At 34.2% G+C, this 27,327-nt stretch overlaps 1 protein-coding gene and 1 long non-coding RNA gene across 2 annotated transcripts; one reads left to right on the top strand and one right to left on the bottom strand.

The window, feature by feature from the left end:
* The first annotated feature begins 7,713 nt into the window (after positions 1–7,713).
* Positions 7,714–8,285, top strand: LOC142635990 (uncharacterized). Its single transcript, XR_012844229.1, has 3 exons — positions 7,714–7,820; positions 7,899–8,048; positions 8,257–8,285. It is a non-coding gene; the product is annotated as an uncharacterized LOC142635990 (long non-coding RNA).
* Positions 8,286–16,052: 7,767 nt separating this feature from the next.
* LOC142636843 (protein disulfide isomerase-like 1-6) lies at positions 16,053–25,129 on the bottom strand. The gene is made up of 12 exons (XM_075811139.1): positions 24,405–25,129; positions 23,999–24,128; positions 21,956–22,121; positions 21,550–21,668; positions 19,432–19,512; positions 19,253–19,342; positions 19,061–19,132; positions 18,903–18,971; positions 18,098–18,178; positions 17,683–17,817; positions 16,619–16,672; positions 16,053–16,532 (listed from the first exon to the last, which is right to left on the bottom strand). Exons 1-12 carry the CDS (start codon positions 24,926–24,928, stop codon positions 16,437–16,439), a joined length of 1,617 nt encoding a protein of 538 aa, XP_075667254.1. The 5' UTR covers positions 24,929–25,129; the 3' UTR covers positions 16,053–16,436.
* Between the last annotated feature and the right edge of the window lie 2,198 nt (positions 25,130–27,327).

Here is a 27,327-nt window from a genome sequence, read left to right as displayed (position 1 = left end):
TTGGGGTTTGTGCTGCTGTTTCTTTGACTGGATCCAGTGCTGCTCTGGGGTTTGGGTGTGGGATTTTGCTCTTTTTGCTTTTGAAATTAAGGCAAAATGTGGACTGTTGTGGTTAATGTGTCCATGCCTATGATTTTATCAACTGTTGAAAACATTAATATTGTAAAATGTCACTAAAAAATATAACCCTCTCATTTCAAAATCTAATTTTTAAAGCTTGCTACTGGTATCAACTTTGTTTTCTTATTACTGCAACGTAGTGAATTATGATTGACTTTGAAATACTACTTATTGTTCGCCTTATCATGTAAAGTGAGCATCTGTATCTATGGAATTACTGCCTATTGAATTGTATAGGTCTTTATCAGTATCCAATACAGCAGTGGGGAAGTTGATGGTTTTACTTAATGACTTTTTTATGTTACAACTGCAGAAACACATTGCCAATTAGATAGGCCTTCATAACTAGTCACTAGCATTTGCAATGCATAATTTCTACTATCATCTACAAGATTACTTGCCATTGGAATTAATTAATATCCAGTATCTTTGCTCTTTAGTGCTTAATCATCTAAACAAACCAAAGAAGGATTGTAAAAGTGGTCTACACTCCATTATCCACCATAAATAGATAGTAAACTTTTGCTAAGGTCCATATTTTGATGTATATTTAAGATGTGTAACCCCTTTTCACCTTCAATTATTCTCCTTTCTCTATTGTCCAGTATAGACATCGCTCATTCATGACAGCATTTAAGTGAATCCTGTCACCTTACTACTTGTGAAGAGCCACAGAAATCATTGCCACACATCACAAGTGCAACAACTATTTATTTCTAATGTTTGGGACACACAATAGTAGTCTATTCCTCATTGATGGTGTGGGACACACAATAGTAGTCTATTTATAACTAACTCTTGTGGAATGATTGTTGCCTTTTTTTTTCTTTTTTTTTTGGGTGCGTCTATATCATTACTTTAGTAACAGATTTTAATGAGAGAGATATCTTAGTTGAATAAATCTGTTTTTTGACAGAATAGAAGAGATTAGTTTACGGGAAAAAGTTGATTAGAAAAATCTCTGTTTCCTGTTTAGTTTTATTAATAAGCTATTATCTTTGTTTCCTTAATTGACCAATTGCAAATGGGTAGTATTGCAGAACTCAATTAATTAACAGATTAGAAAATTTCATTACAATTGCCTTTACTCTAACGTTTGTCTTATACGTACGTTTTAATTGAATCAAAATTAATTATACCAAAATAATATCATTTTGAAAATTTTTCATTTGAACTTTTTTTTTTAATATAAATTCTAGAGAATCATTGAACCTAACTGTTACAAAGTATTTTTTCAATCCCAATTGTCTTTTGGTTTTCTTAGCCGTAAGGATGAACGAATTAATATTATTAATAATTAGTTAGTAATCTGTAAAATTTGTGGAGTACTTTCTTCTTCTTCTTTTTTTCCTAGAAACAAGGATCAAATATTTGAGAGAGAATTATTTAGTAGCTGCAAAAAATACATTAATAGTTCATCCTTTTCCAGACCTGTGCCAACTACTTCTACTCTCCCCCATTCTCCATTTTCACATCTTGAGGAATTAACGCGACAACTTTCAGCCAATTTTTTTATTTAAAAATTTTAAGCTAAAAAGTCCTTAAAAGAACAAAGAGGGCAAAAAAAAAAAAAGGTTAACAAAATATCGGATGAGTCTTGAATGGATAAGATGGTAGCTAGATATCTGTTGCTTTAGTGTTCTCCCTTACTATGGTCGGAGTTACACACACGGATTTACTCATTGTCCTCTACAAGGTGAGGAAATGTGAAAATGATTTAGTTAAAATGATTTACCTTCTTGAGAATATTCAATGACACTGTTTGGTCAATCTGTAATAAGTATATTAATTTCAGTGTAGCCCATTATTATTATTTTTTTTTTTTTGAGGGGCATATTAAATTTTTTTTTTAATATTTATCCTCTACTATATTATAAAAGTTAGATCTTGCAACTAGTGGATACATACAGTAGTCACCCATGTTTCTATCTCAATCTATACTACAATGACATGTGGTGATTTCCTATATTTATTTGTATTATGTGGACAAACAACGTCATGTGTCAATAATAACTTACAAATTTGAATGAAATAAATGTATTTCTTTAATATGATATTTATGTTCATGTTTTAAATTTTATTTATGAGCACTTATTCTTAATTTGTTATTTGCCTCTTAATTTTCCTTACCATTACCTTCCAATGGCTATTCAACTGATAGATTTAAAAACAAAGGATTAGCTTTTATTTTTTTGCTCCTCCTATGGTGTCACGTTGGATTTGATGAGTTATGGTTAACCAAGCATTTAGCTTCTGCCACATCAATTGTCCTTGGCTGTTTTGTTTATACTCATAATAATTACCAAACACCAAAGACATCTATTTGTATTCAATATCCCCACTTGACAAGATATGCTAGTTTAATTCATCTCAATCGGATCCTCCCAAATCTGCTTATGACATTATCTTCCTACAAATGCTTCATATTTTTTGATAAGTTAAAAAACGTCTTCATATTATGCATATATTTGTCTTCTCTTTGGTTATTAGAAAGGAACATGGCAAAGTGAAAGAAAGATTCTTTAATTAGTCTTTGGGTGGTTCAATAGCTGTTACTTTAAAACTGTACGTTGTTGTACTCCTCTTTAAGGCTACGTACAATTGATTCCATGTAATGAATTATTTGCAGGTATGGCCAAGATTTTAAAAAAAAATTCTAGAACTGTAGCCCATATGGATTTGTACTTGCTTCAAAATTATTTCAAATCAATGCCAAAATGTATGTATTATAGAGGAACCTAGACTTCATGTTTGCTTGAGAGGATTTAAGTGATGCATCAAATATGTTATTGATGTTAGGGGATAATAAACAAGAAGTGATATACATACATACATACATACACATATATATAATACTAATTTGATGGAGTTTGAGAGTGTTCAGCATAAGTCGATTTGTATTCTGTTGCATGCACTATTAACTTCATTTGGTAAACATTAGAAATTGTGAAGATAAGAGTTTTGTATCTTTTTTAAATATTAATAGATTTTATTTTATTTTAAGATTAAAGGAAAATCTTACATAAGAGTTAAAAGGTTATAATTCAGATGCAAAAAAGAAAGAAGGTCTAGACTCTAGACTAACACAAAACTTTAAAATTAGTGTTGAACTCGTCATAAGATAAAAAATAGAAAACTAGGAGGTTTCATTTATACTAAAACTGGAATAGACAAAAAAAATGTTAAGTTTTTTGTTATGTGTGTATATATATATATATATATATATATATATATATATATATTATGAGAGTTCTAATTGTCTATTTCTCTGGTTGAAGATCTTCAAAAAGAGACTACTTTTAAGAATATATATATATATATATATATATATATATATATATATATATATATATTGTAGAATAGTCTAGAGCTAATTCATGATAAATGTCTTCCTAATTATGTCTGTTCCTAACAAATCACAAATGATATTATATATAATAATTATTACCTTCGTAGTAACAAATCTTGGTGTAGGTAAAATTTCGTAACTATTGTGCTGCAATGGATAAAAGTTGGATGGACAAGAAGAGGGGTTCAAGGGAATATTTTGAAGGTGTAGCAAAATTCGTGGAATTTGCCTCTTTATCTGCGCGCAATGGGAAGATCTTGTGCCCTTGTGTGAAATGTGTGAATTTGATTTCAGTACTGCCAAATGTGGCACGTGATCATTGTTGGGCCTCGGGGATGCTTAACAATTACAAAGTTTGGAAATTTCATGGGGAATCGGCGGCTGCCACGACGGCTACCCTATGTAGGAGCTCTCATGTGCAAGAAACCCTAAATGAATATGGTGATTTTCGTGGGATGTTGCACGATTTGTGCCCCCCGCATGAAATGGCACCGGAACTAATGGAAGAAGGTCCTACTGTGCAACATGCAGATGAAGGGATGAATGATGAGGCCAATAAGTTTTACAAGATGATAGATGATGTAGACAAACCTTTATATGAAGGTTGTACAAAATTTAGCATTTTCTCGGCCATTGTTGTGTTGTTCCAGTTGAAGACTCTGTGTGGTTGGACGAACAAGTCATTTACAATGTTGCTTCAAGTTTTGAAGGATTTACTTCCTTCAGATGCCAAGTTGCCAAAAGACCATTATGAGGCTAAGAAGATAATCCGAGACTTGGGTTTGGGTTATAAGAAGATTCATGCTTGTCCCAATGACTGCATGCTATTTTGGAAGGACAATGTTAACCTCGATGCGTGTCCTTGTTGTACCACTTCAAGGTGGAAAACAAATGAAGCATCTGTTGCTAGTAAAAATGCTTCATCCACTAAGGGAAAGAAGAAAGCTGCAAAGATCCTATGGTGGTTCCCTTTAAAACCAAGATTGCAACGGCTATTTCTTTCACCCGATTTGGCTAGTTCTATGAAATGGCATGTTCATGGTCGTACTGATGATGGGGTTATGCGGCATCCTGCTGACTCCGAGGCATGGAAAATGTTTGATACTAAGTATTTAGAGTTCTCGTCTGACCCTCGTAATGTCAGACTTGGATTAGCTGCAGATGGGTTCAACCCCTTTGGAATTATGAGTACTAGTCACAGTACATGGCCTGTCATATTGGTCCCCTACAATCTCCCACCTTGGCTGTGCATGAAACGGTCATCGTTGATTCTATCAGCGGTTATTCCTGGTCCTACCTCACCAGGGCTTGCTATAGATGTGTACTTGCAACCATGAGTAGAAGAACTAAGGGAGTTATGGGATATTGGAGTACAGGCATACGATGCATCTTCAAAAGAAATATTTCAATTGCGTGCAGCATTAATGTGGACTATAAATGATTTTCTTGCATACGTAGATTTGTCGGGTTGGAGTACCAAAGGTGGGTTGGCGTGTCCTTCTTGTGCTATGGAGACCGACTCTCGGTATTTGAAAAATGGCCATAAATTCTGTTACATGGGACATAGGCGATGGTTGGATGTTGACCACAATTTCTAGGAAGAAGGTATGTTATTTGATGGATCTAATGATACACGATTGGCTCCTGTACCACCAGTCGCGTCACAGATTATTCCGGACACTGAACATTTAGTTGGACGTTGTCTAGGAAGGAAATGTCAACTTGCTTACAATAAAAGAAAGAGAGGGGAGGCAGATCAAAGTGGTTGGAAGAAGAGAAGTATATTGTTCACCTTGCCTTATTGGGAGGATCACAAGTTGCGACACAATCTTGATGTGATGCATATAGAGAAGAATGTGATGGACAATATACTTGGCACACTGTTGAACTTGAAGGATCAAACAAAGGATAATTACAAGGCACGCCTTGACTTGGCGGACATGGGGATAAGGACTCAACTTCACCTACAACGAAGAAGTGATGATAAGTATATTATACCACCCGCTTGTTTTCATATGAGTTCAGCGGAGAGAGATGGTTTCTTGCAAGTTTTGAAGGATGTAACAGTGCCTGATGGGTACGCTTCCAATATCTCACGTCGTGTCAATATGAAAGAACGCAAGATTTCTGGGTTGAAGAGTCATGATAATCACATCTTGATGCAGTAACTGTTTCCCATAGCATTACGCGGGTCTTTGCCATCTCATGTTACTAGGCCTTTGATAAAGTTAGCTTGCTTCTTTAGAGAAATTTGTTCCAAAACCCTTAGTGTTTCAGATATTGCGACTGTTGAGGCAGACATTGCAATGACGTTGTGTGAATTGGAAAAGATATTTCCTCCATCCTTCTTTACAGTGATGGTACATTTGATCATGCACTTAGCTGCTGAAGCCAAGATTGGTGGTCCAGTGCACTACCGGTGGATGTATCCCATTGAGAGGTAAGACGTATGTAATATTATTGATCAACTATGAGTTTCATGTGCGCATTCAAATAACCATGACCAATCATTAATCTTCATATTCCTTTATAGGTACCTCGGACGCCTTAAGTCTTACGTACGAAATAGAGCTGCTCTAGAAGGGTCTATTGCTGAAGGATACATCATAGAGGAGTGCTTAACATTTTGTTCACGGTATATGGAAGGAGTTGAAACTATATTCAATCGACCGACCAGGACAATTGAGGAGTCAACAGGGGTTGTTTCAATTGTGACACTAAGCAATAGAGAGTGGACCCAAGCCCATCGCTATGTTTTATTCAATTCTGAAAACATCAACCACTTTCGTGAGTAAGTACTACATACACATATATGAGTGCACGTCAATCCATTGTACGTTAGGTCTATTAACCCTAATACAATTGCCTGCATAGGATGCACAAAAGATTGATGGAGGACGAACTCCGAAAAGGCCACCATCGTATATCCGAGGCCATTATATATAAGCACCACATGGAGAAATTTTGTAGTTGGTTTAGGTGTCACGTACGTATGACAGTTTCAACTTCTTAAAGTAGTAACACTATGGTTACTTGTACTGATATGATTAATTTTGTTTTTATATGTTAGGTGATGTCATTGACTATTGCTGATAGGAAAAGGGAGGGAGTTAGTGATACCCTTGCTGCACTGTCCAAATGGCCATATAATTATGTAAAGCGGCTGAAGCATTATGTCATAAATGGCTTAAAATTTAGGAGTGTAAAAGATGAGGTAAACAGAAAAACGCAAAATAGTGGAGTTAGTGTCGCTACTGATGGTGGCATTACATACTATGGTGTTTTAAGTGATATAATCGAGTTGAATTATTCTGAGAATATCAAACATGTGTTATTCAAGTGTAAATGGGTTGATGACCAAAATAGGAGAGGATATAAGACTGATGAATTTGGGTTTCCTATGGTGAATTTTACACACTTCATACATGGTGGGGATGAAATGATAGATGAACCGTATGTCTTGGCATCTCAAGCTACACAAGTTTTTTATGTGGAAGACAAAAGGCAGAAGGATTGGTATGTTGTTGTCAAAACTAAAGCTAGGGATGTCTTTGATGCTGGTGTTGGTCCCCAACGTGACGAGGATGACACATATAGTTTTTCTGAGAATGTTCCGTACAATGTAAGTAGTAATGAGATTGTGAGTGACAACCTTGGTTGGGCTCGGGATGATGTAGAGGGAATGACAATTGATGCCTCTATCATTGCTCAAAGAGATCTTCATGAAGTGGCCAACTTAGACGATTGTGAGTTTATTGACGATGAGTCCAACAATGAAGATGCCAACGAGGACGAGTACACCGATGATGAGTAGTGTAATAGTTTAGTGGTGTATTATGTGTTTGGATGTTACAGCTATTAATGAAACTGGATGCCATCATGAATTTGTTGGAATGCCTCTGTGTAGTATTTGATTTCTTTGTTAATGAAACATTAATGTTGTTAATTCCTTAAATTCGTACTTATTATGCATCTAATTCATTTGTTATGAACTTTGATATATGTTCCTATGGTGTTAGGGTTTCCGTTTGTTGTTGTTAAAGTGTTTGGCAAAGATAAGCTTTTAAAATTCAATATGTGGCTTGTATATGTTGTTAGATATTAAAATGAGTTATTTTACTTTGTGTTTTTCACTTGCATTGTAAGCAATTAATTATTGTCTATAATTAACATTTTCTTTGTGTTCTAAAGTTGTTGAACGCAGGAATGGGAAGGAAATGGCCATTGAAGTTTGTTCATGTTGGCGAAGGATCGTCGCGTTTGAGACAGAGGAGGGAGGAGGAGCTGGAGGCCGGCTGTACTGCTGAGCAGGCAAGAGTCGATGCAAGTGCTGATGGGACACAACCCCCAGGTAGTGGACATGTCTTAAAATGTAACGTTTGATATATATTTATTACTCAACGCATCATTACGCTGTTGTTGGCTGCAGCAATGAGAAGGGATCGTGGATTAACGGTGGTTGAAGTTGGTGAAGGAAATGGACGTTCAGGACAGAGCGTGCAGGAGGAGCTGGACGCCGCCTTTGCGGCTGATCAAGCAAGAGGGGATGCAAGTGATGATGATGAGACGCAACCCCCAGGTAGTTTACATGTGTAGGGACAATTTGAATTTTTAGCGTACAAATTTCCTTTAATATTAATCTTAATTATTACCATGGTTCGTTTACATGGTTTTTATTATGTTCTTCAGATAACAACATGTTACTTGAACACTTGAGCTAGATATAGTAACTTCTGTAATTGTTCACTTAGAAATTTCATTCGTAATGGTGGTTTTTGAATGTGCAGATGATGTAGTTCAAGAAACCCCAGCATCCAATAATTTGCATAAAAAGTGTGGGAATACGCTGCTTACGCGAATATGGAGTCTTCCACCTAACATGAGAATTGAATGTGAGTTAAATGCACGCGGCCAACCAATTGGGGAGAGTGAAAAAACATTCAAAAGGTGGTTGGGCACTTTTTTCCTCAGCCATGTCTACTGCCCACTTGTGCCAACTGCTTGGACGCGTGTCCCGACTAGCCACAAAGTAGATAGTTGGACGGAAATTGAGGTAGTATCAAATTAAGTTACTTTAAACTGTTATGTATAATCGTGTGTGTGGTAAGTCTCGGATTTTTCAGTAGGGTGGACTATTGTACTATGCTAACTCAATTTTTGCATTGCAGAAACGGTGGATTATTGACCCAGAAATTATCCAACCAGCTGATCAAATGACTTGGGCAATGCACCAGCTGGGGGAATTGAGGAGGAATCGACGGGGCAAGTTGAAAAGGAAATGCTACAAAGATGATGTGTTGAGAGCAGATGTCATTCAAAGCAGACCAGATTGGGCTGACGAGCAAGAGTTTATTTAGCTAGTTGACTATTGGTTTCATGAAGACACGCGGGTATGGAAATTTTCTTGCTATTTTATCTGTTACTGGTAATATACATAGGATGTGGTATTTGAATTTACCGAGTACAGTTTATGGACACATTGATTTCTTTTTGTTTTTATTTTGTTCGTAGACATTAAGTAGTACGAACAAAAGAAGTCGTGGTAAATAGAAGGAGATCGCAAGATCAGGGCCTATAAGTTTTGCCCAAACTGCAGACGATATGGTAAGAAATGCATTATATAACAACTACCCAGGGTTTTAATATTGTACATGTATGTAGATTGAAAGGTAAAGAATATAAAGAGTTTGTTGAAACTAATTTACAGAAGAATCTTGAGCATTTTGTGTGAATTAATATGTAATTGTTTGCCTTGCTTGCCTCATTAGTAAAATTCCGTAATAAAACGTTCGGTTAGAGGACTATGTGAGGTTTCATGTTGATGCAAATAAGAGCACAGTGTTGGGGTAAGGAAGACTTGGCTTCTTTGCATGTTCATGACCGTGAATACACATTTCTTGTGGTGTTTCCTACACTTAATTAGTGATTTCATTAAGAACTATGTTTGACACATTGTGAACTTACTATATTGAAATTGGTATATAGCGATTGGTTATTCTTTGAATGTGCTTTCCTTTATTACATTCTCTATGGAAAACTAAATAGGTTGAAAGTGGACAACTGCAATACAATTGGCATGCATATGTGACATTGGTGCATGCATACAACACATAGGAGTAGATAATGCAGCGTGATAATGTGTGACTATATTTAAGGTACAATTGTAGGATGCCTAGTTGGTGGTTTTGATTGATAAACACGGCTATCACACGATTAATTACCAAACTCATAGTTGCATCTAAACTTAAGCTGATTTAACTTGTGCATGGAAGGGGAAAAAAAATGCATGAATGTACTATCAAAGTACACCTATTTGTTACACTTTGCACAAGATAGGAGTATTGACACAAGGATACAACTTTGGTGTTTTCAAAATATGTTTGTGAACCATCTTCGTACAAACAAAGTAAGAATAAGTGAACCATATTAAAAGAAAATTTTGTTTGAAAAAATGATTGTCATAGTTGAGTTGGAAGAATGTATTAAAGTGGATGAACCATTAAGGAATATGCATATGGAAGGAGTTGTGTACATTGTCATTTAAGTTTATTTAGAAACTTAGATTTTATATTACAACGATGTAATTCTGAGTGCAGAATACATTTTACTTAATATTGAGACAATGACAAACCATACAACTTGAGTGTATAGTTAATTTCAATGAATATAAACCTGTGCGTAATATTTACTCTTTTTCTTTAACCTGTCCACTTTGCTTCTCTATAAACAATTGTCATAGATGTATATTTACATGTTGGTCAATTTTTTCTATGCAATGACATACAACACCAAAGCTGGCTTCTATGCATAAAGATAGGGACCAAAACCGTTTCATACTAAGCATTCGCATAAAGATAACAAAACTTGTCTTCTTGAACGTAATAATGTAATGATTAGTATTTTAGTATACATTATACTGCATGTTATGAGTGAAATTCCGTTTGCTAAGTTTGGCTGTCGATTGCCGCTTCATATCACCAACATAAATTTTCACTATTGTAATAAGAATGTTAAATATGTAGGCAAAAGAAACTGGGCAGGCAGTGAAGCATGCCGTGCTTTTTGCGAAAGTATACAGCACCAAAGAAGGGCATCCTGTTACTCCTGATGTGGGGGAGAAAATCGTAAGCCGTATATCGTAACTTATTTCTTTTGTATTTTGTGCGTGAATTGTTTAGCTAACAATGGCCTACGTTATTTGGTTCTTGTGTGATAACAGAAACAAATGACTGAAATTTTGGCACGTGGGAGCTCACTACAAGGATCACGACGCGAAGGAATCCTATGGTCAAAGGATGATGCTTTTGCCCAAGTGATGGGGGCAGAACGCTCTGGACGTGTTCGTGGGGTGGGTTTTGGACCAACTCCATCAGGAAGAAATGGGTCCAACCGTTCATGCTACACACTTCCATCGTCGTCCATCGAAACAGCCCATAGAATGACTGAATTGGAAACTTCACACCAAACTTTGAGGGACCAACTTGCCCAGGTAGAGTAGAGGCATCAGGAGCAAATCGCGGAGTTACATGAGCAGCATAAGGCGGAACTCACCTCAGCAATTGCCCAATCAGAAGCAAGGCATAACGAAAAAATGGCAGAGGTGATGAAAGTAATGGGCGAGATGGTACGCGATTTAAGCCCACTTATAACTGCTTCACAGCTTGCATCTCAGGTACTAAAAATGTTGTATTTAATTTAATTTAAAGAAAATAGTGGTTTATTGCAATGAATTGTTACGTTAGAAATAACACGATGTGTTTAGTGTATTCAGGGTAACACTGCATCAAATTGAAGACTCTTCGTGGATATTTTGTGATTGTATATTGTATTATCTACAGAGTGACAATATTTTGGCTGTTCATGAAGGAGTATGGTAGACATTATTATGATTTTGATATTATACACGTCAATCATGCCATTTAAAGATGGCCAATATTTTTTGTGCACACACGGCCTTGTAGTTGTATCTTTTGTATATGTAGACAACTACATTGATGCTTTAACAACATAGAAGACCAAGAGGATTAAATAGTGAAGCCATGCATTCTCATTGTAAGTTTGAAATATGAACAATACCATTTCGTAATTTGTGGTTTGATTTGTTTTCTTTATTGTTATTTTAGTACTTTTTGCTGGTTCAATTTCTGTAATTTTGTTGTATAGGAAAGTTTCCATTATCGCTCATGTTGATAATGACAATTCCTACATTTGCTGACAGGCTTTTGGAGCGCACTAGGACCATTAAGACAGGACATGGTCAGCCTCAGTACCTTCGCAAGTTGCAGGTATGTTGTCACTTTTAAAAGATTTGTTGTTGTTGTTGTTTAGAAAGAATTTGACCTTTGGCATTCAAAGGAAATTAATTGCTTTCGAGTGGGCTTGTTTAAGAGTAATGAGTGAAGTTTATACTTGTCACATTGTAAGGGAAGAGACATGCATAGGGAATGATATGAAATTATTATTGCTTTTGAGTGTATGACAATTGAGAAGTTATGAATTTTTACTATTTACTAGGAAAAAGTGGGTTAAAAGTTGCAAATCTTGTCTAACTGCTGCCATTATATTTTTGTAGCTCCATTGAAACATAAACTGTATTCTACCTGGAAGGCAACAAGAGCTTGGAGATGGAAGGAACCCCTAGAAGCATCTATGTAATGTTTGTAGTTGAGAATGGTTGAAAAATCATATGTTGATGCTGATTGCAACTTTTTTGCTGTATCTAACTGCATATTCCTTGAAGGTTGATAATTTTCTATAGTCTTTAAAGCTTGATTGAGATTGTGATAGATTTGAGATTGGAATGATTGTTGCATGTGTTGGAATTTTATAGGAATAAGAAGTTGGAATTGTGTATGTGACAGGTTGAATTGTGTATGTGACAGGTTTTTTATAGTTGCGTTTCTATAATTTATAGCAGCGTTTGTTGCTGCATCTGAACGTATACAGATTTAAAAAAAAAAGTCTATAGCCGCGTTTTAAAAATGCGACTATAGAAAAATTCAAAAAACGCTACAGGGCTTATAACTGCGTTTTCAAAATGTGGCCATAGTAATGGGCTGGAGCCACGCTTTTAGAAACGTGGCTACAGGACATACTATAGCCACGGTTTCAGAACCGCGGCCATAGCCACGTTCTATGGCCGCGTTTTTAAGAAGTCTATGGCCGCGTTTTAAACGCGGCCAATCTTGCTTCAGGGCAAGTTACCAATTGCCCTATAGCCACGTTGTAAACGTGGCTATAGAACGTGGTTATGGCTGCGGTTCTTAAACCGTGGCTACAGTATGTCCTGTAGCCACGTTTCTAAAAGAGTGGCCATTGGTCCTGCCTATAGCCACGGCTACAAAAACGTGGCCATAGGCCCATCAAGCCTATAGTTACGCATCTTAGGCCATGGTTAAAAACGTGGCCTAAAAAAACGCGGCTATAGACCAAATGGTCCTATAGCCACGTTTTTTTAAGCTATAGCCACGTTTTAAAAACGCGGTTGTAGGACTTTTTTTTTGTAGTGTGCACCCATATTCTAGTAATTGCTTGCCATGTAAGATTTGAGTTGAAAATATTGTTAGTGTTGTTGACTTAGAAAATTACACTAATTTTTGGTTTACTGAAAATATGTGGGCCCATATTTCGGTAATTGCTTGCTATATAAGATTTGAGTTAAAAATGCTACGAAAGTGTAGAGGACTGAAAATGTGATTTCAAGTCATGATTTTAATTTCAAAAAATCTTGTGTGTACTTTGTGTGTAATAAGGCAGTGCTTAATAAAAACTGCATACTCTTTTTTGATAGCTATTTTTGAGCTAAACTTCTCTAGACTTTAGAGATTTCAGATTTTGAATTTTTGGTTTGCTCTTTTGCCTTGTGGCAGCTCCTCCAGCTCCAAGTGAGAATAATGGCTATCTGGTTCTTCGCATTGGGGTTGGCTTTTTTTCCCCTGCTGTGAACTTCATTTCACTTTTTTTCTCTTGGGTCCTTATAACTTTCTTGTGGAATACTATACAAATATCATATTAGCTCTATTGTTTTGGTGTAAAACAAAAGAAGCGAACTAAATGCTTTTACATGATAAGTGAGGCTACTCAAATTTTATTGCCAAGCCAGAATTTTAAGATTCCATATTTTCTGTATGCTAAATGAAGTTAGCATTAATATAAGGGTGTTTATTTTATTATGGAGTTGTTTCATGTAAATTAATATATGCTCTTTTGGATGTTGTTAGATTGGTAATTCGGTTCTCATTGCACGAATCATGAATGCTACACTAGTGATACCTAAGTTGGACACAAACTCCTTTTGGCATGATAACAGGTATCTATTTTCAAATATTTGTACCTTGTATGACTTTAAATTTATCCAATCTGTTTGGTCTGATGTATTTGTTCCTATAATTGCTGTACTATTCATCTCTTCTGTGAGTGAATACTTTAGACATGCATGCAGGAACACAGATTAAACAAATTGATTCCTGACAAATCTCCTATTCAATAGTTGCAGGTTAATCTAAGAGGGGCCCCAATTATAGGACTCCGTTTGCATTTACTGGTTGACAATCTGGAGAAGCTAAGACCAATTACATTCAAGTTTTTAGTGTGATAATAGAATTTAAGTACTTAGCAAGAAAGAAGAAGAATAAATGAATTGTTATGTATAAAAAGATGAGAAACCACAATTACAAAAGTAGCCTCTAATGACTTCCAAAAGAAGGAGAGTAAGAAATGACCAACTACAAGCACTCTGCACTCATCTGTTTAAAGTTTAAAGCCCTGAAAGGGAAATACTGAGTGAAAGGTAATGTCCACATTGCTATCTTAACTAGTTTTTGCAATGCAAAGAAAGGAAGTATTAGAATAATTTCATTGCGTTCATAAATTGGTATCTACCTGGTCATCCGTCATCATAATTTTACGTTTAATGATCTCATTCAAATAACGCAATCAACTTTAACAAATGGATAGTTAATGTGAATATGGAGCAATATTTTTTCCATGTAAGTGAAGTTTCTTTGTGTCATTTTATTTAGAGCATCTAAGATTTTATAGTAGTACAGACAAAACATTAAAAAAGTGAAAAAAAATATAATAATAATAACAATTGAATAATTTTTTTTTTTTTTTTAAAAGTAAAAAGGCATAGTTTCTCTACCCTTAAGAGTATTACGTTACCCACCGAAGATGTTTGTACAAATTTAGTGCATGCCTCAAGTGGCCTTATATAGGAGTCTTTGAAAACAAACAAACAAAAAGAAAAAGAGGCGTGAAAATGTGAAATACCATACGTTCAAAAAAATACTGCACAAAGTACCCCTAGAAGGATCATGTTGTCAGAAAGAATTTATTGCACTAGACCTAAAAAATGTCTTATAAGTCTGCAAAGAGTAAACATGTCAAGAGATTATTGCACCAAATCTGGGATGAAGTTCTAGACTGCATATTGTTTAAAGCCACTATGTTACCGACCTTGAAAGATTGAGATGTCAAACACTGTCGGAACCACAAAGAAGACTATTCTGATAGGTCATTCAGTATTAAATGCAGCATGTATGATAGGTACAGTCATTTAATGTGGAGATAAATGGTATTGGATTTAGGAGCTAGGGTTCGTCAGTTGTACTTCGTTGGTTTTTAAGTTCTTCTTGCCTCCTCCACGACCTACCCCATCTCCTTATTTTTGGATCGTGGATAAGATTCTCCTTGGCCATAGGTCGAGCGCTAATGAGGTTCCTCAGCGGGTTGGGTCCTGCTGTCAATAGTCCTTTCATTCTCTCCAATTTTTTGTTTTTCTAGGCTTTGGGTCTGTGGGCCTTTCTATTCATCCCACTCCCCCCATAACTACGATTTTCGTTTTTTTTTTTTTTTTTTTAATATTTCTTTCGATTAACAATGATTTTCTAAGGAGACGAATTGAAACTATTGTGAAAAATTATAATTTTAATTGAAAATTTTAAAATAGTGTATAATTTAAAATCACCTCTGAGAAACTTTGTATCCAAATTATCTTTTGCATTATCATTAGCAAACTTTTCTAGAAGGTTGCATTATTTTTTGTTGAACCCATTAAAAAGAGAACTCATGCACTGATTATTCATCCCATCTAGAGGGGGTCCTGGCTGTATCTTTCCGGAGCATACATTCATACAAAAACAAACAAATAGAAATAAATCAAAACATAAGTAAATAATAGTATCCACTTTTTGCCCATAAGAGGACCCGAAAACCCCATGAGTCGAGCAATAGCACGGTGGATACATCACCAACATGCAATGGGCTGTGGCTGAGTACACAGTTTTCTTATGGATTGTTGAGGATCTTGGTACCAGATCTAAAAGAGTAAAATGGTCAGCATATAAACATTACCGTTTTGATCTTCATCCTTTTCTCCCATGCTATCTTAGTATTATACAGGAGAGAAAGAAGGCATTGGGAAGCAGCAGTTTCAATATAAAAATTTGTACTTCTAGAGTTATTCATGTGTTTTTATGCCCCAAAACGTAATTCAATGTTTACAAAGGCTGACAGGGGCTTCAAGGTGTCTTGTGTCCTGAGACACTTCAAGGCATTATATGTCCCTTTCAATATCCATTCGTCTATAAAATTTTCATATAAATTGCTTATCAGAGGACTCTTTTGATACATTCGTTATCCATAACCTTTCAATAGAGTTACATAATCAAATCAAATCAAATCAAACTTTAGCTAAACTAATCTCAGCCATCTTGACAACATCACTGTCACCAATAACAAAACAAAACCCCTTAACTCAGTGTCTACCGACTACTTTGTTAGGAAGAAAGACATGTTTATATATATTTTGCTACTACGGACGAACCTTGACCAGCAATGCACATATTGATGCCAAAAGAATGTTTATTCTTCCTCGATTGAGTGATTTTTTTCTCTCGGGATTCTATTGGCTAAAACTAATCCTGTATCATTTTCTTTAGGGTTTATATTCAGTCGCTATATTTTTCTACAATTCATCTTTCTTGACATGATCTTTGGCTTTCAAGTGTTTGTTGATAGATGCTGCCAACTCCTTCAAACCAGATTTTGTAGATAGCTTAATCTGCAAGCATAGTAAATTTTTCCATCAATTGGCTGGAATACAAAAGTCAAAATAAAATATATACAGATATGCTATGAAATAATTACCGGATTTGCTTTATCATTTGCTGGGTATAAGAAGAGTGTTGGATATTCATCTACCTGCAATATCAAACAAAAACAAAGGTACACTCATCAGATCATTATTCCATCTCACAACTTTAATAAAAGTTATAAGGCCAAAAGTGTTCCTCATTAATGACCTTCCAACATTCTAAATTGCAGGGAAACCTGAACTATGTTTATTCTAATCTTAAATGAATTTTTTTTATTGGTAATTACACATGCATATAATGGATTTTGAATTTAAGACCTCACCCTCCACCTTATTTTTATAAGTACTCAGGGAGAGAATCAAAACAGATTACAATACTCAAACATATCTAAAAGAGAAAAACAAGGGCAAGAATGAAAGGCCAAAGAAAAAATGAAGGACCTCTTTTTTCCCCCTGCAACGCATTTTAATTAGATCTGTTACAATAATTCTTCCACTTGCACATGCAAAGGGAGTTAGGTAAAGAGACTCCTTTCTTTCCATTTCCTTACCTCTTTTAGATTCCCTTCATTTTTTTTATTTATTGTTTTTAAATTTTTTGTTGCGATAGTTTAGGTTTATGCCCATCCTTGAACACTGACCAAAAAATTATCCTTCACTCACTCTACCAATAAGAAATCATCATGCTACCAGAAATTTAAAAAGGTCAGAACCTGATTCCTTTTAGAATACAGCCTAACAGAGCTTTTAAATTAATTCCTTATGCTTTCAAACTGCTTGATTATGAAGGATGAATTCACACCTTCAAAAGATATGGGAAAGAAAATTAAAAAAAAACTAATCAAATTTCCTTTGAATATCACCGTCAATAGATATTCCTTATGCTATCAAACTACTTGATTATGAGGGATGAATTCACACCTTCAGAAGATAAGGGAAACAGAGCATAAAAAACTAATCAAATTTCCTTTTAATGTCATATCACCCTTAATAGGAATCTAGGTCTCATTCAACCAGTTGAAAAGCACGGTTTCCCCACAAAGACTGACTTTTTGAAAGTAATGCATACCCAACGTAGTAACAAAATTGCAATGATGCAACTTTTCATAGCACTTACCTGCAGTTTTGGGTGTTCATTAGTGGAAGCATCTATCCTTGCAAAGACCAGATTATCCAAGCCTTTGAAGTGCTTAGCCAACTTTTCAACATGCTTGCTAGTGGTTTCACAGCTGATGCACCATGGTGTATGTACCTGTTTTCCAACAGTCAATATAAGGTCCTTTGAGGAGACAATTGAACTCTCTCTTTTTTCTTTTCTTTTTTTGATAGGTAAAAATAAATTAAAAAAATTAGTTCACAAAATTCTGAAACCATACAGCTGCTAAAGGAACGATGGTTTGTGAGTTGGGAATGTATTACCAAGAAAATGCTCACTATGATCACATATTTCATATTTCAACTTCCATCAAAATAACAGTGCTTAGATGTCAGGAGCAAAGGTAAAATGGATGGAAGGCACAAAAGTATCAAACCTCCAGAAGAACATTCTTGGGACTGCTCAAAACCAAATCATCAAATGTCTTTCCTACAATGATCTGGATGCTTGCCTCTTGCTGCAATTCTCACAATAGAAAACATATTTAGAAGATTACAGAGATTTATAAACATAAAATAAAAATTTGAAAGATTATAAACATAGAATAAAATAAAAAACAAACATTTTCTATACTTTTTGGTTCATACTTGTCTTAGAAAATTAATCAAGTCCATCATGTTATGCTTATGCATCGGACTGAAAATAAACATTTGATAGCATTTTTATGAGTTTATGTTTGTGCATTTAACGGCATATTATACAGTGAGAACGAAAGTATAAAACTAAACGTTCTAAGCTATTTTCTTAAGAACAGAATATTCCTCCCTATCAGTTTAAACAAAAGTTCCTCCAACCCACTACATAGCGACTCAAATAAGCTGCAATGTGAACTTTTAATCACATGACCTATTGAATAGCCATGCAATTTGTTTAGATTATTTTATGAGTCATGTAATTAAAAGACATGTAAATGGTCTTATGAACCACCATATAATGGGTTGGAGGAGATTCATCCAACTTGATTTGGAGGAAAACTTTATCCTATTCTTAATGACTTTTAAGATGTCACCAAATTGCACTAATTGGCTATCTGAGGAGCTATTATTCCTGAATTTTCTAACAAAGAAAAACTAAGAAGGATGCTCCAAGCTACAATCACAGTTGCAAAAAATCTATAAAAATAAATAATAATAAAAACTCACATTATTCTTATCCAAAAATAGGGGAAAAAAACCACTCACATTATCTGGTATTGGCTGTGACTTGAAATATGGAGAAAGAGTTCCATCCAGAAGCCTTGTGCAGAACTCCTACAAAAAGCCAATTCAGAAAATCATTATAGTTATTCAAGATATATGTCCAAAGGAAATTTTAAATTGGGAAAAGAAAGTTATATTACTTCTATGTTAATTGGGGTCAGGTCTGACTGTAACAAAAACTTTGAGCTGATTTTGTTATCAAATGCAGTCACCTGTGGAACAAGAAGAAAACAATACCATCAGTTTATGGCTTCACCAACATATTTTTCAAAAAGAAAAGTTTACAGGAACAAAACAGAAGTAAATTTTAGTTTGCTAATTGGAAAACTAACCACAGTGTTCTTTGCTTCTTCAAGCCCAAATAAAGTTAAGAAAGGCTTTGCAAGGTTCTCATCTGTAATGTCTACATATAAGAACATCATCTGCATTCACAAGATTATGTTAGGATAATCACGCCAGCAGAAGATTCTTAATTGCTATAATGGCTTCAAATGTAGGTCATAGAAGTTACTTTAGACTTGAACTTCCTTGCAACTTCTTGAAGAGGCTCAAGAAGATTCTTAAATTCATCAACCTCTGCAAAGACAATGACCTGGCCAATAATGAAAACAAATCATTAATAAATTTACCTTATAAGCAATTCTGGTGTAGTGGCATGGATAATTTGTGATTAGCATTAAGCTTCACCAAGAATACAATGCTTTACAGGAAAGAAATACAAACAGATCTGCCAATGCTGAAAAGGTAACAACTAATTGCATCTTGAAAAATAGAATAGTAGACATATATATGAGTGCAGGAGGAACCAGTTTCCATATATTCATTAAAAAGTTATGCATACAGGTTTTGATCAAGGGTCCAAACAATCACGCTTGCAGGCTCAAACTTGCATCAGAATATAGGCAAGTTGCTTTATAATTCAAGGTTCAGCAACTCAGAATTAAGAGAGATTAAACAAACAATTTAGCGCAACATGTTTCCTATATTTGTTCTCCTGAATTCTTAAGTACATAAGAAATAATACTAAGAAAGGTCATATATATATATATATATATCCATTCCTTTTCCTAATATACATATATATAAAATCTCATAAGCATGCTTCCTGGAGCTAATTGACTTTTTGGTAAAACAGCAGTGAACAGTACATTTTGCAACATCAATGCTACAAACTCTCCTGTAATTTAGGTCAGCAACAGAATTTTGTGATGCATCTGGCTGGGAATATTGAATTTTCAATCAAGATGAAAAGAAATTAAAATGGAAGGAGCCCTGCCCCATTGAGACAAAGAATAGCTAGAGAGACAAAGAACTAGGATGAAGAAGCAACGAGTGAATTATTGAAGGTGTAGAGCAAGAAGGCCAAATGAAACAATTAGAAAAGCATGACAGCATTCTGACTCTAGATAGAGCTTAATGGAAGAAATGGGTAGCCCATTGTTGGGATAAGGCCCATTTCGGTGCTAAATTAAAAACTTCCAAAAAGGATTGATGTAAATTACATTTGGCTTCTGGGGTCTACAATGGTAAAACATAATCCTTTTTTTTTCTTGATAAGTTTTGCCCTAAGGGTGGGGGGATGGGAGGGGGCAATTTAAACTAGTGACCCCCACTCCATGAGGCGTGGTCCCTAGCCAATTGTGCTACCCTTGAGGTTAAACATAAACCATTTGAGCCTACTTTATGACTTATTTTCTTTGCCACTTAGCTCCTGTAAATAAATAGATAGAAGGATGGATGTCAAATTATATCAGTCATTAGAAAACCAACTTTTTATTGGCAGGAAAAAGGGGTTAAAACAGTCCATAATTTAGAATGTCACATTTGAGCTGGCCCTTAAAAAGCCTAAAATTTAAATTAATAATTTAATCCAATTTTACTCGGTCGTTTTTTTTTTTCCAAGTAAAATTTCCACAAGCACAATTTTACTCAGTACTTTATGACTGGTAAATAGGCATGTTTACAAAGTCAAGTCCACAATGCACCCTAACGAAGCAAAAAAAAAAATTAGGAGGCATAGCTTCTAGCCAAGGCTGAAGCTACAACACACTAGATCTTCATCAAATTAAGAGTTTCGACTAATTTTACTCAGTAGTTTATGAATGGTAAATAGGAATTTTTACAAAAACAAGTCTACAATACACACTAACAAAGCCATAAATATTAGGAGGCATGGCATCTAGCCAAGGCCTAAATTGCAACAGACTATATCTTCGTCAACACCTTCTAATAGGCATCTTATAATTAATAGACAACTTTGGAAATTATAGATATCCAAAAGTGCCACATTAGCTTAATTTCAGGAGAATCATTTCATCTTCTATAAGTTCTTTATTCCCCGTTACATCATTACCAATAGCATATTTTAGTAAGCGGCTATCATAGGTAAAATCCTCTATAAAGCCTTGTTAGGTGTGAGGTCTACAATACCTCAAAATAACAGTACTTTTATGGAGATTGGAAAAACAGTACATGCAGGGCTTTCCACCTCCATACATTACTCATAATCTTTTCAATATCACAATTATCACCTCATAGCATTAAACTTGAAAGGAAATGGAGGAAATATATACAATATTGAAAACAAATCAAGAAACAGGGAAAGTATAGTAAAGGAAATATCAGCAACCTGAAGTTGGACAGGACTGGAGTAAACTCTGGCAGAATTTAGCTCAGTCAGTTTGGTAACCAACGGCAACTTGTTGTAGTCCAAGAACTGTAATATTTTGTCCATTTTGAAGGTTCCTTCTGCAAATCCAAACAAATTTATCACCCTTTCCCTCAGTAAATTATGGCCAACTTGTGTAATTTTCAGGAAACATGTAAGAACCAAAGCATTAGACAAGTTTTAAGTGTCAGAGTACATCAAGAAATATCAACCCCTTTTAAATAATTGAAAGCTGAGCATCACAAAGGAGAAATTTCAAAATTAACACATACACATTTTTTTCTTTTATATATAAAATGTCACTAATAAGACTCTCCAGGAAAACAACAGGAGTAACAGATTTATTATCACCAAATCAGATACTCACCATATGGAGTGTATCTTTCTGGCTCACTTTTAACAATCCCAAGGAAATGCTTAGTATCTTTGATATCTGGGAAAAGAACTGTCGCAACATCAATGTTGCTTGTTTCAACGAACTGGATTTCATTGTCAGATATTGCTGCTTTAACAAATTCTCCATAATCAGGTCCCTGTGAATATCTCTTATTATGTCAGTCATGACTTATAAGATTTTTTTTTTTTTTTTATAGGTCTTATAAGAAAATTTATCCACAAAAAAGATAAATAAATAAATAAGAAAACCTTCTATTTTTTGTATTCATGAAACTTTGCATGCAATTATTAATAAATGAAAAAATTGTGATAATTTGATATAATGTACCATATTCTACAACTCTTGATTTCTTACATTGTATCACTATTAACAAATTCTTGACTGTCTACAAAGCTCAACTCAACTCAATCCAACTAAGCTTAATTCCAATCAAATTAGGGTTAGCTTTATGAATCTTTCTTCAACTAATCAATGTCAAAAACACACATCCCTTTCCACCATCCTCTCTTTCTAAAATCATATTCTCTGTTACCTCCCTATATGTATCCCTTGCTAGATCCACTTATGTTATTTTAGGCCTCCCCTACATTTTAGATTTTACTACTTCTCATTGAATCAAATCACTCTTCCTCATACTGCTAATCAGTATCCGTGCATTACTAAATTATCTTAAGTGGCTCTCACTCATCTTTTCCTTATGCCCCAAAATTTCCACATATTCAACCACAGTGCTTAGAAATTATTAGCAAAAAGAAAATCTTGACTGCTACTCATATATGTATATATTTGATAGGTAATCATTTTAACTGCTATTAATATGCCAATTGCTTGTTGATTAGGTGTGACCTAGCTGTTTCATTCTACCACTGCAAAATAAACTCAAAAGAACGAAATAAGTGGTCCAGCCAACCAAGATGATTCTTGGTGAAATGTTAGGCAATGCTGTAACTGCTCTGCACCTAAAGCATTGTCTATCTTTCACAGAGGCCATGGTTGCATATGCTTATATGCTTATATTATTACACATACATATATTTAACTAAGCCATTCTGCACCATTTGTCTCTATAATTGGATTTTACATATTACGTACATAAAAGAAAATCTTACTCCCCAACTCAATGCTGGTTAAAGACCAATTTCAACTATAATATTTAAGGTCAATTATGAGTAATTTATTGAATTCAGTTCCTTTCCAATTCCCTGTTACAATGCCTGTACTTACATGAAAGTATATCAAATTCAAGAAACAAACTGCTAACCTAGTAAAGAGATACATTCGTAATAAATGAAAGAACAACCAGACTTATGGTACCTATTAAACAGGTTGTCATTGCTTTGAGCAGACAAAATAGGGGGAAAAAGAGAGAGAGATTTTGAAGAAAGAGAGTTTGCGATTCTAATTGGTTCTTCTAGTCATGTAGTAAATTTCCTCAATAAATTGTCACAATTTATCAATTATTTTTCAGTTTATGCTTGCACATTCCACTGTACTCACTAGTCATATCACTTCCAATCACTAAGTTTCAATGGTTGTAGGAGACATTTCAAAAGAAGACCTAGCTATTAGTGAACATATTCTAAAGACAACAAGTGCTATTAACAAGTGAAAGGACTAGATTCAGAATCACAAAGTGCCATTTAACAAAAATAGATAAGAGAAACTGGATCTCGGAGGTAGAGAACAAACTTGTTATGAGCATCGCTTCTCAAATTTCCAATAGTTTCATTCATGAACCATGAAATATAGTTAGATCATTACAGTAAAAGATTGATACAACACCTTTTTTAACACAGTAATCTTTCCCTGTTAACATGATACTGGTCACAAGAACATATATACCATCAAGGCATGATGGCATGAATTATTTTTTTTTTTGATAAGTAATCAGAAAGCTTTTATAAATGATAGAAAGATGATGGCATGAATTATATAAATAATATATTCATGGTTTGATATTTTTATTTCATCATCTTTCTAGTAAAATTCTCAAAATGATTCAAGTTCACATACCTCAAATTTCTCAAACAGGCCAATAACAAATGTGTGGTACTTTTTAAGAAATTCGTCTGCCTCTGCCACTGAGCTTATTCTAATAAGAGGTACACCAGTTTTTTTCCTTGCCCAGATCACTATTTCTTCCCTGAATAAAAATTAACCCCACAAACACATTAAAACATACATATGCTTTGACAAGATAAAAAATTGTTAAACTATAACACAGACCATTATGACAGCACCATTAAGGAAAAGCTATTTGATTTAAGTTGAATAAGTAACACTACAAGAAACCAAATACAACATGAATGAAACATAGTTTATAGAACATACCATCCTATGCAGGACATAATAATGAATGAGAATTGTGAAACTGTATTGATCTAATAATTATAGTTTGACAAGGAGAGTAGCTACTCACGCTGAAAGTCCACCAGTGTACGCTTGAGAAGTACCATTAACAAACAGAAGTAAAGTAGGAAACCCTTTGATCCCAAGAGTGGAAGCCGCCTTCGTATGCCTGTCGGCATCAAGCTTAGCCATCAAAAGGGGACTCCCCAATTCCTTGAGTGAAGTTGCAGCCTCAGCAAACTGAGGCATAAGCTCAGCACTCCTTGCACACCAAGGTGCATAACCCAGAATCAGCACAAACTCATTCCCATCAATGGCCCTCTTAGTATTATCATTGTTAAGCTCAAGAACAATCCTCTGGGCTTTGGTTAAAACCTCAGCCTCTGATGACCTCACACTGTGTGACCCTTCTTGTTGTTCTTGTCTCTCTTCCTCTTCATCCAATGCTATTAGTTCCTCAAGACTCTCCAAATCTTCTTCATCGTTTGCATTTGGGGTGGGGTCAGAAGCCTTGATGGTGATGAGAAAACTCAGTAACAGGACAAGAATGAGGGTGAAACAGAAGAATCTTGAAGTGGGTTTTCTTGTAAACATGGTGATTGTGAAAGCTATTATATATGAATGTTGGGTTTTTGGGCTTTTGAGGTGGGGATTGGATGAGATCTGTATTAGGACATGAAGGTTTTTGAGAAGCTATTATGAATCTAAGGAAGATCTCACTGTTAGAAGAGATAGGTTTGGTCAAGTAGGAAATAAGAACTGAGATAAACGTGCAGTCGTGCAGACAAGTCACAAAGACAAAGGGCTTGTTTTCTTTTTGCATTTCGCTCCTCCTCCTCCTCCTCCTCCTCCTTTTTTTTTTTTTTTTTTTCTTTTTCTTTTTTTTTTTTATTATTATTTTTTTTTCCTTCTAGGTTCTAGTCTAGCAATGCTATCCGTAGGCAACAAATTTTATGACATTTTTCACAATAATTTTATTTGCAAACTTTCACTTGTTATTAATTTTTTATTTAAACCCATCACTAATATCATTTTTTTATAGATTAGGCTGAGGTTCAATGTCCAGTAGTTCTGGATCCGTTGAAATAATGACATATGTCCACTTTTTGACACATGTCACCATCTGATTGAGTTTAGTGCACTAGATGCACTGGACCTAAACTAAACCATTTTTTTAACCTACCATTAAAAGTAAGTTTGGTAAATTGTAACCGGCATTGTAATGTAATAATGGTTTGGTTAATGTATTAACAAATCCGTTTATAGAAAAATGTTATCGGGAATTAAAAAAATTGTCAAAACTTTTTCAATCCTCATAAATTTTTTTCCAAAAATGGTATACTATTGTGTGCCCTTAGGACACACGTTAGTAAAATCCATGTAATAATTATTCTAATGGTTTAGCTATTCGTAGTTTGATTATATTTTTATTACTGGAATAATAATTCCTTATGAATAGCTATTCTTTAAAATTAGAAATACAAATTCCTCTCTAAAAATGTTGTAATAACTATATAGCTACAGTAATTTTTAAAATTAATATTTTATCTAAATAAACAAACTTTCCCTATGTAAAAAACTATTAACTTTCTCAAATTTAATATATATATATATATATATATATATATTATTTTTTAGAAAATATAATTATATGAGTAAAGTATTTCCTAAAATATATCTTAAATTTGATTTTAATATTACAATTCACAACCAAACTTATGAATAAGTTTAATTATTCCATTACAAAAAACTTTATTCATAGTAATAAAGATTACCATTCATGTCATAATCCTCATTCAGTGTACCAAACATATCCTAACAATATGCCACATCAACTGGGTGTGAAATTTTTTTTTTTTTTTTGGTGTGTGCATATGGACTTCCTCTTTTTTTTTTTTTTTTTGAGAAAGACTTCCACTTTTCTTTCAAGTGATTGTACTTATATTCCTTTAAATATTCTAAGCATATAAATTTTGGACAAGACTTTTAAGTCTAATGCATTAGTGCACTGAACACAACATGATACTGGGCCATATTGTGTCAGGTCAACCTAAGCTTAACCCATTATATTTTCCCAATCTTTTCTACATGGTTGAGACTTGAGATGGTAAATGTGTTTGAAATAATATCACTTTTGGTTGTGTGTGTTTATTGTCTGCTGTTTATAATTTCAATTTACAACTACAAAAGTTAGATCATTCTGTAGTTGTACTCTGGTTATATAATGTATTATAAACCCTGTTTAAAACACTAATATTGCTATTTTCGTGTGTGTTCTAATAAATATTACTGTTTACTCAAAAAAATGATACTTATCCCACATTAGTTGTGTGTGTTTAGTGTCCGTTAATTATAACCCCAGTCTACAACTACAAAAGTTAGGTCATTTTATAGTTGTAATCTGGTTATGTAATGTATTATAAACCCGGTTTAAAACACTAGTATTACTATTTCCATGTGTATTCTAATAAGTATTATGTTACTAAAAATAAACTAATATCACTTTTATTTAAGTAATAATTTCATTGCCAAAGACCTTGTAGCTAAATTGGCACTTCTCCATGCACAAAGTGCTTTGGGTTTAAGGGAAAAAGAGTTTGATTTGCAGGGTTAGCAGCATATTGTAATTATCTCTAAAAAAAGTGATAATTCTATACTATCACTAACATTAATTTCATTAGCACAAGTCATAAAATAATAATAAAATGCCTCGGACAATGTTGTGAAAAAATGATAAAAAAAAATTGAGTTTTCACACTTATTTATTCAATTTTAGTTATTTTTTTGTATTATTAATAATTTAGTAACACACTCTTTAGTAATTACTAGTCAATAATTATAACATAATATGATTTTAATTTGTCTTTATTTTTTGTCAAAGTATTAAATTTGATAATAATAATATTTATTAATAAGCATTTATTATGATAGTATTTGTATATGGAATTCTATATTTTAAAATTATGTTTAACAAGGAAAAAATATATATTTTA

The sequence above is a fragment of the Castanea sativa genome, chromosome 5 (genome assembly GCF_040712315.1).
Source record: "Castanea sativa cultivar Marrone di Chiusa Pesio chromosome 5, ASM4071231v1".
Lineage (NCBI taxonomy): Eukaryota > Viridiplantae > Streptophyta > Magnoliopsida > Fagales > Fagaceae > Castanea > Castanea sativa.
The sequence above is the reverse complement of the archived record's forward strand: the minus strand, read 5'-3'. Positions and strand labels throughout refer to the sequence as shown.